We start from the raw sequence: 15,444 nt of genomic DNA on the forward strand, positions 1-15,444 counted from the left end.
CCCGCCACGTCCTCCTCAGGAACCCCCGAGCGTCCCCCTTGGCCGTGGCCACCACCACTCACCGTGCAGCCATCCTCGGTGACGCCGTAGGTGAAGCGGCTGTTGCCTTCCGCCCGGATCTCGATCTCGTTGGAGCCCTGGAGGAGCAGGGCCTTCTTCAGGTTGCCGCTGTCGCGGTCCATGTAGGCGACGCTGTTCTTGCAGTGGTAGGTGATGTTCTGCGACGCCTCGGTGGACATCAGGCGCAGGAAGGTCAGCTGGATGGCCACGTCGGCCGGGTTGGAGCCCTCGCCGCCGTACTCGAACTGTGCCGGAGGAGAAGTTAGATTGGCCGGTGCTCAGCCGTCACCGCCTCCACCACCCCGKCCCCGCGGCCCCCCGCTCACCTGGAAGCCGTCGCTCATTGTTTCGCCGAACCAGACGTGCTTCTTCTCCTTGGGAGTCTTGCTGATGTACCAATTCTTCTGGGCGATGGTGGCCTGGGTGGGGTAGACGCATGTCTCTCCTGTTTCCATGTTGCAGAAGACCTTGATGGCATCTAGGTTGCAGCCTTGGTTGGGGTCGATCCAGTACTCGCCTGCGGGGCAGAGAAAGGGCTGTCAGGGCCACGGGGGCTTGTGGCCACGGGATGGGGGTGATGGGGACCAGGCTGTTACTGACCGCTCTTCCAGTCGCCGTGGCACATCTTCAGGTCGCGGCAGGTGCGGGCAGGGTTTTTGCGGGTGCCCTCGGGGCTGCGGATGTTCTCAATCTGTTGACTCAGGCTCTTGAGGGTGGTGTCCACCTCCAGGTCACGGTCGCGCATCACGTTGGCATCATCAGCTCGGTAGTAGCGCCCACCATCGTGAGCCTTCTCCTGGGGTGGCTGAGGCAGGAAGCTGAAGTCGAAGCCGCCACTGGGGGGACCGGGAGGACCAGGGGGTCCAGGAGGGCCAGGGGGACCCTGTGGCAGGAGGAGAAAGAGTTGAAGGCAGGAGGCTTGGCACAGCGGCTGGCGAGTAGCTGGAGCACTGCAGCAGGACCAGTACGTACAACAGGGCCAACGTCACCAGTGCGACCACGGGGACCAGGTGGACCGATGGGGCCGGGGAGCCCRTTGAGACCATCCTTGCCAGCGGCGCCAGCAGAGCCGGGAGGACCCTGTGTGGGGAAGAGAAGAGCGGGTGAGCGCTCAGAGCACCCTGCAGGGATGGGACGGACAGCATGGTCCTGTCCCGGACATCCCCAAGCTGGAGGAGCAGGGGGTACTTACTCTTGGACCAGCGGGACCGGAAGCACCAGAAGGCCCTTGTTCACCAGGAGAACCCTGTGCAGAGCAAAAACATAAAATAKCCCGTTGGCAACATGCTCAGGCAATGAGAGCTGCCTTCACCAGCCACCTCCAGCGTCCCCATGGCACCAGGCAGCATCCAGCAGCAGACACCCTGCCGGGGACCCAGACACTGGCCCCGGGGACCCCCAAGCCCTCTGGGGCAATGCTGCAGGCAGGTTCTCCTGCACCACAGCCAGGCGCTCAGCACTAGCCCAGGGCAGGAGGAAGAACTACTTACAGGAGGACCTGGGGGACCCTGGAGACCGGAGAAGCCTCTGTGACCCTTCATGCCTCTGTCACCCTGTTCACCAGTTTCACCTTTGTCACCACGGGGACCTTGTGGGCCCTGGAGGAGGAAGAGGAGGAGGAGACCRTGTGTTGAGTGGTGAGGGGCTGCATCAGGCCAGGCGCTGCCCYAGCGCCTGCAGGGCTGTTGTCCACCCACTGCACAAAGACGGAGGAGCTGAACTTACAGCAGGACCGCGAGCACCAGCAGGACCAGGGGGGCCAGCAGGACCAGCGGGGCCCTAGGGCAGGAGGAGAGAGACAACAGGTTAGAGCATCCTCAAAGATTTCCCTCGCAGCGTGGCGGGCAGTGTCACCCAGCACCTAGGGCAGGGTGGTCTGTGGGAGGCAGGACACCGGGGCGCCCCGGACGCCTGGGTCCCCTCGCCAGTGCCCGGAGGAGAAGCTCCCTCCAGTGGTGAGAGTGGGGCTGAGGGCCAGACTCGGACCCACGTCAGGGTCGGCCCTTGCTCAGTACCAGAGCTGAGCTGTGCGGGCTGGYGGCCCGGACTCCTGGGCCCCTCCACCAGGGATGGGCTGCAAATCCTGCCCCCCCCCCCCAGCTTGGGTCAGGGGTTCAGGCAGAGCGGGAACAGGCAGAGCATCACTTACGGTCTCACCGCGGTCTCCGTTCTTGCCAGCAGGACCAACAGGGCCGGGGGCACCGGGGGCACCAGGAGCACCAGGGGGGCCGGCAGGGCCAGTCTCACCACGGTCACCCTGCGAGGAAGAGGAGGAGGAAGCAGAGACTTCAGCGTGGGCCGGCCCAGCCCCACCGCCCCCTCCCCACCGCCCCAGCCGTGGGCACTCACCTTGGGACCAGCAGCACCGTCGCGCCCGGGAGCACCTTCAGCACCAGGAGCGCCCTGTGGAGGAGCAAAGACCCCCTCGTTAGGGCAGGCGAGCACTAACGAGGGCTTCAGCAGGAGGGCCTGGACGAGCAGCACGCCTCGGGCCCGGCCGTGCCCCGCTGACGCCGATGGACGCCACGAGCGGGCKCGTGCTCAGCAGGGCCGGTCCAGCGCCTCTGCGCCGGGGCCGAGCGCCGACCCCGCGTGGCCGCGGAGGGGACGGTACCCTGCGGTGCCACCGCTGCTCACCTCGCGTCCGGCTTCACCAGGGGGTCCGGCCAACCCGGGAGGGCCCATGGGGCCGGGAGGACCGCGCTCGCCGGGGGAGCCAGAGGGACCTTGTTTGCCGGGTTCGCCCTGCGGAGGGGAGAGGAAGGGGCAGCGTTGGAGGAGAAGCCGACCGCGGAGACGCTCCGACCCGGGCGGCGCAGCCGGAGCCCTCTCCGAGCAAGGACGGAGCCTCCAAGCCGCGTAGCGACGCCGCATCCAAAGGGGATCTCGGCATCTCCCGGCCCCCGGGATGACGCTCCTGCCCGAGGGCAGAGCCCGCCCCGCGAGCCCTGCCGCGCGCCGCGAGCCCCTCGCCGACTCACAGATGGGCCGGGGAGTCCGGGGAAGCCTCTCTCGCCTCGCTGCCCGGGGAGGCCGACGACGCCGCGCTGGCCGGCGATACCTTGGGGCCCAGGAGTGCCGGGAGCTCCCTGCGGGGAGAAATCGCGGCTCAGGGAGATGCAGCGACGCCGGCACGGCGGCTCCGCCGGGATGTCCCCCGCCGGTGCGGTCGCCGCGTGGAGATGCGAGGGGACCGAGTCGGCCACCGGGATGACTTACGATGGGACCGTCAGCGCCAGGAGAGCCCTTCTCGCCGGGGGGTCCAGGGGGACCAGCGGGGCCGGGCTCGCCGGGGCGGCCAGCGGGGCCGGTCTCACCACGGGGTCCTTTGCCGCCTTCCTTCCCGCTGGGGCCTGGGGGGCCGGGGAGGCCGATGTTACCCTGCGAGGGGAGAGAAGCTCAGTCCCGGGACGGGCGGCCAAGGCTCGGCCCGCCAAGTCCGGCGGTCGCCGCGGCTCTCCCCGTCTGAAGGGAGTCCAGGTGAGTCCCGGTGCCAACTGGGACAGCGCTGGGACAAGCCGTCGCGGAGCTGCCTGGACCTTCGCCCGGTTCGCCGCCGCCGCCTCGTGCCTCCGAGCGGAGCCCTCGGCAGAGGGAGCGCGGCTGGCAGCTCCGAGCATCGTCCTCCCTCTCCCCGACGCCGCCAGGCTGCCCCCAAGCCCTGCCGCGTCCGGCTCCGCGCGCGCCTGGGCAGGAGGAGGTACTCACAGAGGGGCCGGGGGGACCAACTCTTCCAGCAGCACCAGGGAAACCAGTAGCACCCTGGAAGGGAGAGAAGCCRGCGTCACGCAGGGCTCGCTGAGCCGCCCCCGCGCCCGGGGCCCCGTGCCCAGGAGCGACGCACCAGCGCTTCGGGCTGGCACGGCCCCGATTTGGGAGYGGGGCGATAAGGGCAAACCTTCCCCCTTTCTGCTCTGCCCCCCGAAGGGATGAAACAGCCCCAGGCAGAAGCATCCTTGGAGAGGCAGAGCTGGAAATGCAGCACCTCCTGTCCCCCAAACTGGGCCCATCGTGCTGTCGTGGGGCTGGGAGCGAGATCCCGCAGGGTGGCCCAGCTGCTTCCCCGCTCCCGTGCCGGAGCTTCCCRGCATCCCCCTGCCCGGGGGCCCCGCAGCCGCATCCCCCACCCCGTGCCCAAGACCTGCCGTGGTACTTACAGGAGGTCCAGCACTGCCACGAGCACCTTTGGGACCGGGAGCACCAACAGCACCCTGTGGAGGAGGAACGGGAGTGAGCAGCGAGGCTGAGCCACGGTCAGGGACGAGTGTGGGATGGGGGCCGGGGGGCTACTTACAGCAGGGCCAGGAGCACCGGTGGGGCCAGCAGGGCCGGGGGGACCTGCGTCACCCTTGGCTCCAGTATCACCAGTTTCACCTTTAGCACCAGGCTGGCCGTCAGCTCCCTGCGGGAGAGCAGAGCCGGGGTGAGCMCGGGGGGTGCCGGGGGCCGCCAGCCCCCCTCGACACGGAGGGGGGTGATGCCGGCGGACGGCACATGCTGCAGGAGAACATCCTGCAGGAGAGCGTCCCACCAGCTCCGGGGTAGCATCGCCCCCCTCCTCGAGCGACGCAGGATCCGGCCGTTGCCGGAGGGAGGAGCGAGAGGGGAGCGAGCGGCTACCCGTGGCCGCGGCGGCCGCGCCGACTTACGGGAGGGCCAGCAAATCCAGCAGGACCAGGTGGGCCGGGCTCGCCGCGGTCTCCCTAGGAGAGAAGCCAAGAGAGCCGGCGTCAGGGCCGGGCAGGAGGCTGCCACCGCCGGCAGAGCCGCGAGCCGCGAGCCACTTACGGGAGCACCACGGGCGCCGGTGGGACCAGCAGGGCCGGGGGGACCAGCTTCACCCTGGCAACGGGGAGAAAAGAAAAAAATGGGTTAAAATCTCTGGAAATGAGGCGTCGGCACRTGGTGCATCAGGAGGAGCCGGTGGCCTTGCCACGTCCCCTGCGCGGCACCCCTGCCCGGTGCCACCTCACCTTGTCGCCGGGAGCACCAGCTGGGCCGGGGGGGCCGATGGGACCAGTGAGACCTCGGAGACCATCTTTGCCAGGAGCACCGTCAGCACCTTTGGGACCRGGATCGCCCTGGGGGAGAGGAAGGCCACGGCAGGTTAGAGCTTGTCCCCCTCCTCGCCGTGGCACCCCAGAGCATGACCTACGGCGCCGTCAGCTCTTCACCCTCCCACCTTCGGGCGCTGCTGTTTCCAGCCTGGGAGAGGCCGGGATCTTCCTGCACYGCCCCATCTCTGGAGGAAACCCTCCGTGTGTCCACCGGCCCCCGGGGGCTCTGCTTGTGCGAGGACACAAGTGGCAGCGGGCCCTGCTCCGGGTGCCTGCGCCCGGCTCTGGCTTTGCCTTGGCCCCGCGGGACGGGTGATGCATCCAGCCCCCGAGGGGCCAGAGGGTGCAGGGTTGGAGATAGAAGTGCGAGGGCACAGCCTGGGAAGATGGGGCAAGAGGGAGCACAGGACGTCCGGGGACACTTACTCTGTCACCCTTGGCACCTGGCAGACCGGCAGCACCACGCTCTCCGGGCATACCCTGCAGACCGGGGGGCCCTTGGTTTCCAGGGGCACCAGGAGCACCAGCATCACCCTGGACAAGAGAGGGAGAAAACGTGTGTTAGCAAGAAATCACAGCTCGTTCCTCCGCAGCGCAAACCCTCTGCTGCTTCTGCCTGGCTTGCAGGTGGCAAACAGCCCTGCAGGTCCCACGCCACAAACCCCCAGCAAAAGTAGGGGGAAGCAAAGACCAGTCTCCTTTTTGGCTGCTCCAGAGGAGCTGCCAGCGGAAGCCAGCCACCCTCCCCATGCATGGCAGCAGGTGCCCTTGCGTAGGATTGTCCCCACCCTGTGCATGCCACTGAGGTRGAGAGGAGACCTTGGACCTACCTTAGCACCATCGTTACCAGGAGCACCGTTAGCACCACGAGGACCCTGAGGACCAGGGGGGCCTTGGACACCACGTTCACCAGGGAAACCTCTCTCGCCCTGGAGAAGGCAGGGAAGAAAAGAGCCCAGACGGTTATGGAGGTGGGCACAGAGGAAAGATCTTTTGGCTCAGATGGAAAGCAAGGTTCAACTTACTCTGGCACCAGCGGGACCAGGGGCACCAGCATCTCCAGGGACACCCTGTGTGGAGAAGCAGAGAGATTTTGGAGTTAGCATGGGAAGGAGGTGAGCAACCCCTGCACCAACATGATGTGGGTCCTAACCTGCCCRGGCAGGCCATGGTGAGCACCCTTGCTCTCCTCCCTCCCTGAGRCACTGGCAACCCTGGGGCTCCCACTGCTCTGCCCTTGGGGTGCCCTTAGGGATGGGGAAGGCCAGGGGGTGCTCAGCCCCTTGGAGGGATGGGGCAGCCCCAGGAGGAGACGGGCTCCCACATGGACCCCAAACTGAGGTTGGGGTCCCCTGTGCTGCCTCCTCTCTGCTCTCCCTGAGGAGGCTGCGCGGAGGCTCGGCAAGGCTGGCACACTTGGAGCCCGCTCTCCTGCTGCACTGCTGTGGCCTGGGGAGGCAGCCCCAGGCTCTCCCCCAGCCTGGCTTGGATGGGGGGGGGCAGGCAGGGTGCCTGGGGCAGCTGGGTGTCCACATCCAGCAGCCCTGACCCTCAGCCAGGGGACRAGCGATGGGGAGGAGCGATGGGGAGGAGGCAGGGACAGCCCCACACGATGCTTTCCCCCACTCACCTGCTCACCGGGCTTGCCAGCCTCACCAGGGGGGCCAGCGGGGCCAGGCAGACCCTGCGCAAGGAAAGGAGGAGAGAAGAGGTGTTACAGAGGCAGACGGCCAAGGGAACAAGAACAGGAGCAGCACTGCTGCCGCAGAGGGGTCTCCCCCTCACCCCCTGCCCACCTCCCCAGGGAGAAGGGACTGCTCCTCACCTGGAAGCCAGGAGCACCAGCGGGACCTTGTTCACCTCTTTCACCAGCGGGACCCTGCAGGAGATGGGGCAAGCATCAGGGCAGGCAGCTGGCTCCCAGGCCTGTTCCCCAGTGGCCCAGCACAGCTCCGGGTGGGGAAGGGGTTATTCATACTTACGGTAGGGCCGGGAGGACCTTGGGCACCAGCTTCACCATCTTTGCCAGGAGCACCCTGAGGAAGAAGAGGAAGAGGGTGCTTAGAGCAGGGTTTGGTTACAGGTGGATTTGGGAAAGGGACTCAGCCTGCCGGACCCAACCTTCAGGTGCTTCTGGAGGGGACCCCAAGCAATGAACCCGTGAGACTGCAGAGAGATCTCCCTAGCAGGGCAGAGGAGGATGGAACCATAGYGCCTTTGGCAGACCAAAGAAGCTGTGATCTTCCCTGGGACACGTCACGTCCTTGCAGGGCGTTTTGTCCCCGCTCCAAAGCCTCTGGCAATGATCACACCTGACTCTCAGCCACTTCAGCTCACTACAGTATTCTGCCCAGTTTTGCTCCTTGGAGCCTTCCTAGGGCCCAGCTCTGCCAGTCCAAGTCATGTTCCCCTCTGCCCAGGCCCTCCCTTTCCCCCTCATTGAGGTGAACCTCCCTTGCAAAGCCCAGGTTGGGYCTGGTCCTGCGAGGTGGATATGTTGTAGCCTCCAGGGACAGGTGAATACTTACAACAGCGCCAGGGGGACCAGGAGCACCTCTCTCGCCAGGTTTGCCGGGCTCACCCTAAACACAGGAGGGCAGAATGAGACCAAGGTGGGACCACAACTCCGCCAGGCATGGCTTTACACCTCCATCGGACATGGCTGGTGGGTGTGCAAGACCAGCTCTCCCCTCCACTCCCCATTGCCCTTCCCGGGGACATGTCCCCTGAGCCACCCCTCCTTGGGTTTCCAGCCCGAAGGAGCCAGCATGCCCCTCCACATCCCAGGAGATTGCAGAGGCCCAGCTTGTAGAAAGCCATAAAGGACAAGCAAGCCCCAAGTTGGCCTTGTGCAGCATCTTTGCCTCCGTGCTAGGGGAGGCCTGACCAGCCTGTGTCACCGTGGGAAGCAGCTCATGTTGGCACTCACTGCAGCGCCTTTGGGTCCAGGGAAACCCATCACACCAGCTTGGCCTCTGGCTCCAGGTGGGCCTGGGGGTCCAGGGCGGCCATCTTGACCAGCAGGGCCCTATCGTGGGGGAAACAAGAGTTCCATTAGCAAACCCTGTGGTAACCCAAGAGGATGGGGAGGAAGGAGCAGAGCAGTCAGCCAGATGTTACTTACAGGGGGGCCAGTCTTGCCATCAGGACCAGGGCTTCCAGGGCTTCCAGTCAGACCCTGGAAGAGAGCAAAAGGTGGGTTAGGACATCAGGTTTCCTCTGCTGGCTGCAAGAAGCATGCTGTTCCCTGCAAAAATCAGGAGATTTAGCATCCCTGAAAGTGGCCTTCTCCAYGGAAAGAAAAAGAGCTCTGGACCAGGGCCACCAATGCACTAGCAGCCATGGTCATGCTGATGTGGCTTGCTTCTCCTCACAGCCARTCCTGCCAAGATCTCCAGGCTGCCCTCACCCAACCTGACTCCAAGCCATCTCTTCCATGTCCRTCCCACCATACCTCCAAACACTCACCTTAGCACCAGGGAGACCAGGTTCCCCAGGGCGTCCAGCTTCACCAGGAGATCCTTTGGGACCAACAGGGCCGGGGGACCCACGCTCACCAGGGGGACCCTAGGAAGGAATGGGAGATGAAACAGAGGTTACTTCAGCTGGAGGATATGGATGAAGACAGGGAATGAGAGTCACATTATGGGAGGAGGCAAGGACAGAGAACCAGCCTCAGGGTTGAGTAATCTGGAGCACAGCAAAACTGATAAACCTATCGCATCCCCACTGCCCCATTCAGGACACTTCTTTCCCACACAGATGAGGAGGAGAGTTTGGTACCTACCTTGGGACCAGCAATGCCATCAGCGCCAGGGAAACCACGGCTGCCAGGAGCACCCTGCAAGAGACACAAGAACGATCAGCGTGGTGTGGCTGGACAGCATGAAGAGCAGGTGGGTAGCTGAGGTCTCTTGGACTGCTGGCAATAGGAATAAGCCCAAGGCAATGGGGCAGCTTCAGGGGACTTGGGGTTTCAAGGGAAAGATATTCTGATGTGGGCCTCAGCTTCCAGTCRGGAGCAGGCCTGGTCTCCCTCAGGGCTTGTGAGATGCTCCAGTGGAGATCTCAGGCAGRGGTCCTGGTGGAATGAGGGCATTAGAAGAGATTGAAGCCAGGTGGAATTTCACCATCCTAGCGTTTGGTCCAGGAGGTGTCTGGCTTTCTGCCCAGCAGAAGCCTGGAGTGCCCAGGAGGTGGAGMCAGTGGGCAAGATGTCCAGAGCAGGAGGAGAACTCGGTCTTGGAGGAAGAGGGATAAGAATAGGGATATGACAGCAATGGCAACAGGGAGAACTCCTACTTACACGTTCGCCAGCGGGGCCAGGAAGCCCAGCGGGGCCAGGCTCACCACGGGCTCCTCTCTTGCCTTCTTCACCAGCTGGACCAGGGGGACCTTGGACACCAGCAGGGCCCTGGAGAAGGAGGCAGAGGGGTGAGCATTCACAGGATACATTGAACTAAGCTGAGGTCGTATCTGTCAGCAAGCCCTGCAGGGGCTGTGAGGAGGTTACTTACAGGTTCGCCTTTTGCACCAGTGTCTCCCTTGTTGCCTGGGGCACCAGGTTCACCCTGGAGGTGGAAGAAAAGGAAAACAGGCTGTTTAATACCAGATCGATGAGCAAAGAGAGCCACGAGCCTCGTCCTGTTGGGATCCTCAGCACGCGGGCAGATGTTCAGCATCTCCCAAGGAGCTTTCAGTCCCCAGTGCCCACCCTGCTACTTGCAGGGATGGAGATGGAGGGAAACATCTCCAGGCAGGACAGTGGGTTGCCGGAGCAGAGGAAGGGACTTGAACCCAGGGAGAAGGTGGAAGGCTCTTGCTTGGGAAGTGGTAATACCAGCCACAGAGGCAAGGATCAGGGCTGAGCCCTGCTGCTCAGCATCTCTGCCCAGCTTTGCAAGGGGAAGAAGGCCCATCACAAGCAAGATGGAGAAGAACAATGATACTTACACTGTTACCCTTGGGACCAGGGGCACCACTGGGACCTTGAGGTCCAGAGGGACCACGAGCACCGGGGAAGCCAGGAGCACCAGCAATGCCAGGAGCACCCTAAAAGGGGCAGAAGAGGTGGTGAGGGAGCTGCTCAGACCTTGGTCCCAAGAGCCATGAGGAAAGGTGGGTGATGATGGATACTCACAGTTGCGCCTTTGGCACCAGGCTGACCATCAGCACCAGGGTTGCCCTGCAGAGGAGAAAGACAAAGATGAAGGTTATCCCAGGCTTAGCAGGATACAATGTCAATGGGAATGAGCCATTGGATGCCACTTACAGCAGGACCAGCAGCACCAGCAGGGCCAGGGGGACCGGGCTCACCACGGGCACCTTGAGGACCTTCACTACCACGAGCACCCTGGGGACCAGTTTCACCCTGGAGAGGAAGAGGGAGAAGAAGCCATGAGYGCATGGGCTGCTGTGAAACTTCCTTACATCTCTGGATTTTCAGGACCTCTGTCTCACTTCCCAGTGGAGGCTGGGTATGGGAAAATGGATGATTTTCGTGTTCTTTTGTAGCCTGTTTTTTAGTGGAGGCAGAGTCCTACAGCCTGCAGAGACATCTGAGCCATGTAAAATGCAGCCATGAGATTTAGCTGGAGAAGTCCTTCATCTTCACTGCAGATGAGAAGTGCAGCCACTTTGGCTACAGACTTGTCTGGCACCAAGCATGGATGAACCCATAACAACCAGGGCTAGACTCAGCTCTGCTCTCTAAGTTTTCAGGCCACGTTGTAAACACATTTGACACTCAATCCTTCCTCCTCCCCTCTCCCTATTTCCACCAGCTTTTCAGCTTCTCTGCCAASCCCTAGAGAGCTGGATGTCCCACTTAAGAGAATAGAGTCAGACAGGTCCCTACCTTAGCACCAGCAGCACCGGGGAAGCCAGGAGGACCAGCTGGGCCAATTGGACCCTATAGGAGAGAGGGCACGTGTCAGAAAAGCAATTCCAGTGCACATCTGGAGCTGGCGGGTTTTCTGGGCACCAGAGCTCTGGACCCCGGCCAGGATTTCCAAGCTGTGGTCATGGAGCTGAGCTGTGCTTTGGCGTTGGCCAACGAAGAGATGCTGGAAGGGGATCTCCCATCCAGGAGTCAGCGAGTCCCTTCCAGGGAAGCTGACTCTGCGTAAGCTAAGGCCAGTTGCTCCAAGACAGTATTGTTACTTACTGGAGGACCAGCAGCACCAGGAGCACCGTCGTTACCACGAGCACCCTGTGGGCAAGGAGAGAGAGGAGGCACTCACCAATCATGCTTATCTGCAGTGGTGGCACAAAACTCGGCTCCTAAGCAAGCTCTGTGTGCCCAGGACAGCGTAGCCCAAGAAGGGATGCTCAGCCCTGCTCAAAGGTGCAGAAGGGATACTCACAGCAGGGCCAGATGGACCGGGGCGGCCTCTCTCACCAGGAAGACCACGAGGACCCTGGGGAGGAGAGCAAAAACATGTCATCATGAGGAAAGCTGCCTTCATCATGCTGGGGCTTTTCCCATCCCTTCTCCCCCTGCCCTTCCTGCAGTGATGTCTCCAGGGAGTAAACCCCCTCCCTGCCCCACTGGGGCATCTTTGGAGAATCAGACCCAGAGGACAAGCTATTTCCACATCATATTCTCCCACCACCACCACCCAAATCCTTTTGCTCATCAAGGCTGGATTTATCCTTTCACCCTTTTCTTTTGCAACTGGTTCACACTGTTGGGGTTGGCTGGGTAAGAACAGGACTCACTCACTCACCATTTGTCCAGGAGCACCGTTCTCACCAGGGCTACCAGGCTCACCCTAGGAACAAGGACAAAAATCAGTGATTTCCAAAGGCAGACAGAGGAGAGGAAAGTTTGGAGAAAGGGCAAAGGTGACCTTGTTGAGGCAGTTCCTCACCTTGGGGCCAGCTGGACCGGGTTCACCCTTGGCACCATCCAGACCGCTGAAACCCTGGAGCGCAGGAGAGAGAAGAAACAAGAGTGAGAGTCAGGAAAAGACCTCACTACCTTGGTCAGAGTCAGAATTTGGGTCTAGAAGTGCAACACCCTTGCACTGTGAAGGACGGGGTGCTCTCACAACCCACTTCCAGAYGGGATGGCCCTCCAGATTAGGTGCTGGCAGAGGGCTCTGCACCAGCAGTAGCCATGGTGCTCCCCTTCCCCACAGGCCCACAGGTTCATGCCGGGACTGGGCATGTCATACAGCCATGCATGGCCTTCAAGGGCTCCCAAATCTTAACAGTAACAGTAAGGATCAACTTACTCTGTGACCCTTCATGCCTGGCAGGCCAGCAGTTCCGGGAAGACCACGTGCACCCTAGAAGAAAGAGGCAGAGAGTGACTGGAGAGGCCCACAGAGGCACAGGGGGCTGCTATCCCCTGCCCACCCACTCCCAACTCCCAGGGCTCCAGGGAGCAACTCCTGGACACATCCTTGCTCCCGGGCTTCACCATCAACTACCCTGGCCCAGCCAGCCTATGCATGGATGGACAGGAGTTTTCCTGCCCACATGGGCCAATGGCTGCCAGGACCCCCTTGGGAATGCCCATGGAAGAGGAAGCCACCATCTCCCAAATGCAGCAGACACTGGAGACATCTTACCTGGGGTCCAGGAGGACCACGCTCACCGGGACGGCCAGGCTTTCCAGCTTCACCCTAAGAGAAGGCAAAGAGAAGAACAACTTGTTGGAGGTTGATCCTGGTCCAGGTGGTCCCTATTCACCTGAAGACCTGGAATCCATCGGCCCAGTATTAATGTGGCCATCTGACCCTAAACTCAGCTCCAAGTAAGGGAAGATCATGTCCTCCCTGCAGGATGCAAGGTCTTGCAACAGCTACTTACATCATCTCCGTTCTTGCCAGGGGGGCCGGCTGGACCACGGGGACCCATGGGACCCTGGAAGAGATGCAGGGCACAGGGGTGAGGGCTCAGCTCCGGAGCAAGGCTTCTCCCACCGCCCTCCCACAGGCATGAGCCGGGTATTCCCAGGCCAAGGCAGCGCCATTCCCACCGCTCCTGGCCTGGAGCCAAGATATCTCCAGCCAGAGAATCCCTCAAGTGGTGAAGGAGGGAATGGCAAGGACGAAGCCAAGGCTGGGAAAACTCAGTAATCCATCCCAGACTGACAGGATATGAGGAAGAAGGAGAAGATCAGCAAGACTTACAGAAGCACCAGGCTCTCCAGGCTCACCAGGAGGACCTTGGAAACCTTGAGGACCCTGCAGCGTTGAGCAGGAGAAAAAAAGGAAAAAATGGGTTAGAAAATGAGCAGCCTGGTCTGAAGACATTGCCCTGCTGGCAACAGTGGTACCCAGGTAAAGTGGAGTGAGGACTCGGAAGCAGTGCCAGGTGTGTGTTGTCACCCATCAAGAGGGCCAGGGAAGAGTGGGAGGCCACCTCCTACCCTCACTCCACCCTGGTCCCCTCTCTACCCCTCCACGGGGAAAGTTACTCCCAGCCAAGAGCCAAAAGGACACTTGGGGCTGCCAGGACCAAGGGGTTCAAGGTTGAGGACTGGGGTTCAAGTCCATGCTGGAGACATGAAGGAGATACTCACAGGAGCGCCAGGAGGGCCGGGGAGACCGCGGGGACCGGCTGGACCCTAGGAACGAAGCAAAGAAAACCCGAGCTGAGCAGCGTGTCACTACGTCGCCTCTTCCCCCCGTCCCCCCCACCGCCGTCGCCGCCGGTGCCGCTGTCTCTTCCCAGGACCTCCCGCCTTGGCTCACACCTCCTACCGCTTGGCAGCCGCCTCGGCGCTGCCTGCCCGGGAAACGCTCCCGCCCCGTGGCTTCTCTCCTTGTTTTACAACATTYCCACCTCCTCCCCGCCGGGGCAGCGGGCTCCGTGAGCCACGCCGTGCCGAGCYGAGCCCCAGCACGGGCCGAGGCGGCGGGTGCTCCCAGCCAATTTTCAGATGGAGGAGGGGGGGGCACATGCCGGCGTCGCCCGGCCGCCTCCACCCGGCCGCCGCGCCGTTGGGTGCTCACCATGGGGCCGGGCACGGCCATGCCACCGGCTTTCTCGTCATATCCGTAAGACATTTGAGGAGCGAAGTTCTGCGGAGAGGAGCGAGAGAGAGGCATGAGCATCGCGGGCATCGCCAGCGGGGCCGGGCAGGGCCGAGCGGTTGCCCGATACTCACTCCGCCGAGGCCTGGAGGACCTGGAGGGCCTGGGGGTCCCGGGAGGCCAGGCTGTCCAGGGATGCCATCTCTGCCAGGGGGGCCGGGAAGTCCCTGCGGGGAGAGCGAAGGCGGGGRGTGAGCGCGCGCCGGCGCTGCCCCCGTGCCGGGATGCTCCGGGGYGCAGCCGAGAACGGCCCCGGAGCCGTGCCGCGTCCGGCTGGAGGAGCTAGGCTGGAGATACCCACCCTGTCTCCTTTGGGGCCGGTGTCTCCCTTAGGACCCTGGAGGGGAGAGGAGAGGCAGGGGGTTAGGAAATGACGGAGGACACCAAGAAAATAAGGAGAACTCTTTGGGAAAGAGTTTTTTCAGGAAAGAGATGCAAGTGATTACCTCTACTCCAGTGGTTTCTGGGTAGGAAGGAGAAGCTGAGGAGAAAGGAGAAGGGTCAGTCGGAGGAGCCGAGCCCGCGCCACGTTTCCACCCACCCCGTTCCCCACCCCGCCGGGGCCGCAGCGCCTCCGAGGAAGGATGCTGAGCCCGCGGGCCCCCCACGCCCCCCCACACCCCGAGTAGCGTCGCGGCAAAGCGAGGCGGAGGCAGCCCGCTGCTCGGCGCGGCGCGGGGCCCGGGGCCGGTACCGTGGGTCTCGGGACAGATGGGGCAGCATTCTCCGAAGGGGATCTCGGCGTTGGGACAGTCGGAGGTGTCTTCGCAGATCACCTCGTCGCACAGGATGTTGCCGCTGTCGCACACGCAGATCTGGCAGGGCTCAGGTTTCCACACATCCTTGTCGTTGTACGTCAGTCCATCTTGTATGCAGCTTCCGGTCTGAACTGGGGAGAGGAGGAGGCGGGGAAGGGAGCGTGAGGGCGCGAGAGCYGGGGCGCGGGGGCAGCCGCCGAGACTCGCGGTCCGCGTTCGGCCGCCGGCGTTCGGCCGCCTCTCCTGGGCGATCCCGGCGCGGCCTTTCCCTCGCTTCTCCCCCCCGCTCCCCTCCTCTTTCCCCCCTCTCCTGGAGCTTTTCGCCCTTCATCTGGTTCTCATCAGCCCATCGCGGTGACACAGGAAAAGCACCACCACAATAAACTCTTCCCACTTACTTTGGAATTTAAACAAAACCTCCAGCCAGTTGTTACGTCCAAACGCAACCTCGGCCCGCGGGAGCCGGGGCCAAGGCAAACAGCCCCCGCGCCGGGCCGGGGGCTCGGCGGCGGCGGCGGCGGC

The 15,444-nt window shown here is 63.0% G+C and overlaps 1 protein-coding gene across 1 annotated transcript in view; it reads right to left on the reverse strand.

Annotated features, from left to right (window-relative positions):
* The window catches only part of COL1A1 (collagen type I alpha 1 chain), a gene marked incomplete at its 5' end in the record, with an annotated part of 16,310 nt that extends 1,078 nt beyond the window's left edge, over positions 1-15,232 (reverse strand). Inside the window, 49 exons of the mRNA XM_085321954.1 lie at positions 9-305; positions 387-577; positions 661-943; positions 1,033-1,140; positions 1,253-1,306; positions 1,551-1,658; positions 1,786-1,839; positions 2,210-2,317; positions 2,410-2,463; positions 2,698-2,805; positions 3,042-3,149; positions 3,280-3,441; positions 3,769-3,822; positions 4,218-4,271; positions 4,355-4,462; positions 4,710-4,763; positions 4,849-4,902; positions 5,034-5,141; positions 5,544-5,651; positions 5,948-6,046; positions 6,143-6,187; positions 6,748-6,801; positions 6,943-6,996; positions 7,100-7,153; positions 7,646-7,699; positions 8,047-8,145; positions 8,242-8,295; positions 8,586-8,684; positions 8,905-8,958; positions 9,424-9,531; positions 9,635-9,688; positions 10,071-10,169; positions 10,258-10,302; positions 10,390-10,488; positions 10,975-11,028; positions 11,284-11,328; positions 11,483-11,536; positions 11,846-11,890; positions 11,990-12,043; positions 12,356-12,409; positions 12,695-12,748; positions 12,936-12,989; positions 13,259-13,312; positions 13,651-13,695; positions 14,084-14,152; positions 14,239-14,331; positions 14,466-14,501; positions 14,611-14,645; positions 14,859-15,232. Of these exons, the coding sequence (XP_085178080.1) occupies positions 9-305; positions 387-577; positions 661-943; positions 1,033-1,140; positions 1,253-1,306; positions 1,551-1,658; positions 1,786-1,839; positions 2,210-2,317; positions 2,410-2,463; positions 2,698-2,805; positions 3,042-3,149; positions 3,280-3,441; positions 3,769-3,822; positions 4,218-4,271; positions 4,355-4,462; positions 4,710-4,763; positions 4,849-4,902; positions 5,034-5,141; positions 5,544-5,651; positions 5,948-6,046; positions 6,143-6,187; positions 6,748-6,801; positions 6,943-6,996; positions 7,100-7,153; positions 7,646-7,699; positions 8,047-8,145; positions 8,242-8,295; positions 8,586-8,684; positions 8,905-8,958; positions 9,424-9,531; positions 9,635-9,688; positions 10,071-10,169; positions 10,258-10,302; positions 10,390-10,488; positions 10,975-11,028; positions 11,284-11,328; positions 11,483-11,536; positions 11,846-11,890; positions 11,990-12,043; positions 12,356-12,409; positions 12,695-12,748; positions 12,936-12,989; positions 13,259-13,312; positions 13,651-13,695; positions 14,084-14,152; positions 14,239-14,331; positions 14,466-14,501; positions 14,611-14,645; positions 14,859-15,232 (4,366 nt within the window). The remainder of the gene's footprint in view (positions 1-8; positions 306-386; positions 578-660; positions 944-1,032; positions 1,141-1,252; positions 1,307-1,550; positions 1,659-1,785; positions 1,840-2,209; positions 2,318-2,409; positions 2,464-2,697; positions 2,806-3,041; positions 3,150-3,279; positions 3,442-3,768; positions 3,823-4,217; positions 4,272-4,354; positions 4,463-4,709; positions 4,764-4,848; positions 4,903-5,033; positions 5,142-5,543; positions 5,652-5,947; positions 6,047-6,142; positions 6,188-6,747; positions 6,802-6,942; positions 6,997-7,099; positions 7,154-7,645; positions 7,700-8,046; positions 8,146-8,241; positions 8,296-8,585; positions 8,685-8,904; positions 8,959-9,423; positions 9,532-9,634; positions 9,689-10,070; positions 10,170-10,257; positions 10,303-10,389; positions 10,489-10,974; positions 11,029-11,283; positions 11,329-11,482; positions 11,537-11,845; positions 11,891-11,989; positions 12,044-12,355; positions 12,410-12,694; positions 12,749-12,935; positions 12,990-13,258; positions 13,313-13,650; positions 13,696-14,083; positions 14,153-14,238; positions 14,332-14,465; positions 14,502-14,610; positions 14,646-14,858) is intronic.
* Positions 15,233-15,444: the final 212 nt, after the last annotated feature.

Source organism: Rhea americana, unplaced genomic scaffold, assembly GCF_003343005.1.
Source record: "Rhea americana isolate MKP2758 unplaced genomic scaffold, rheAme1 scaffold_733, whole genome shotgun sequence".
Classification (NCBI taxonomy): domain Eukaryota; kingdom Metazoa; phylum Chordata; class Aves; order Rheiformes; family Rheidae; genus Rhea; species Rhea americana.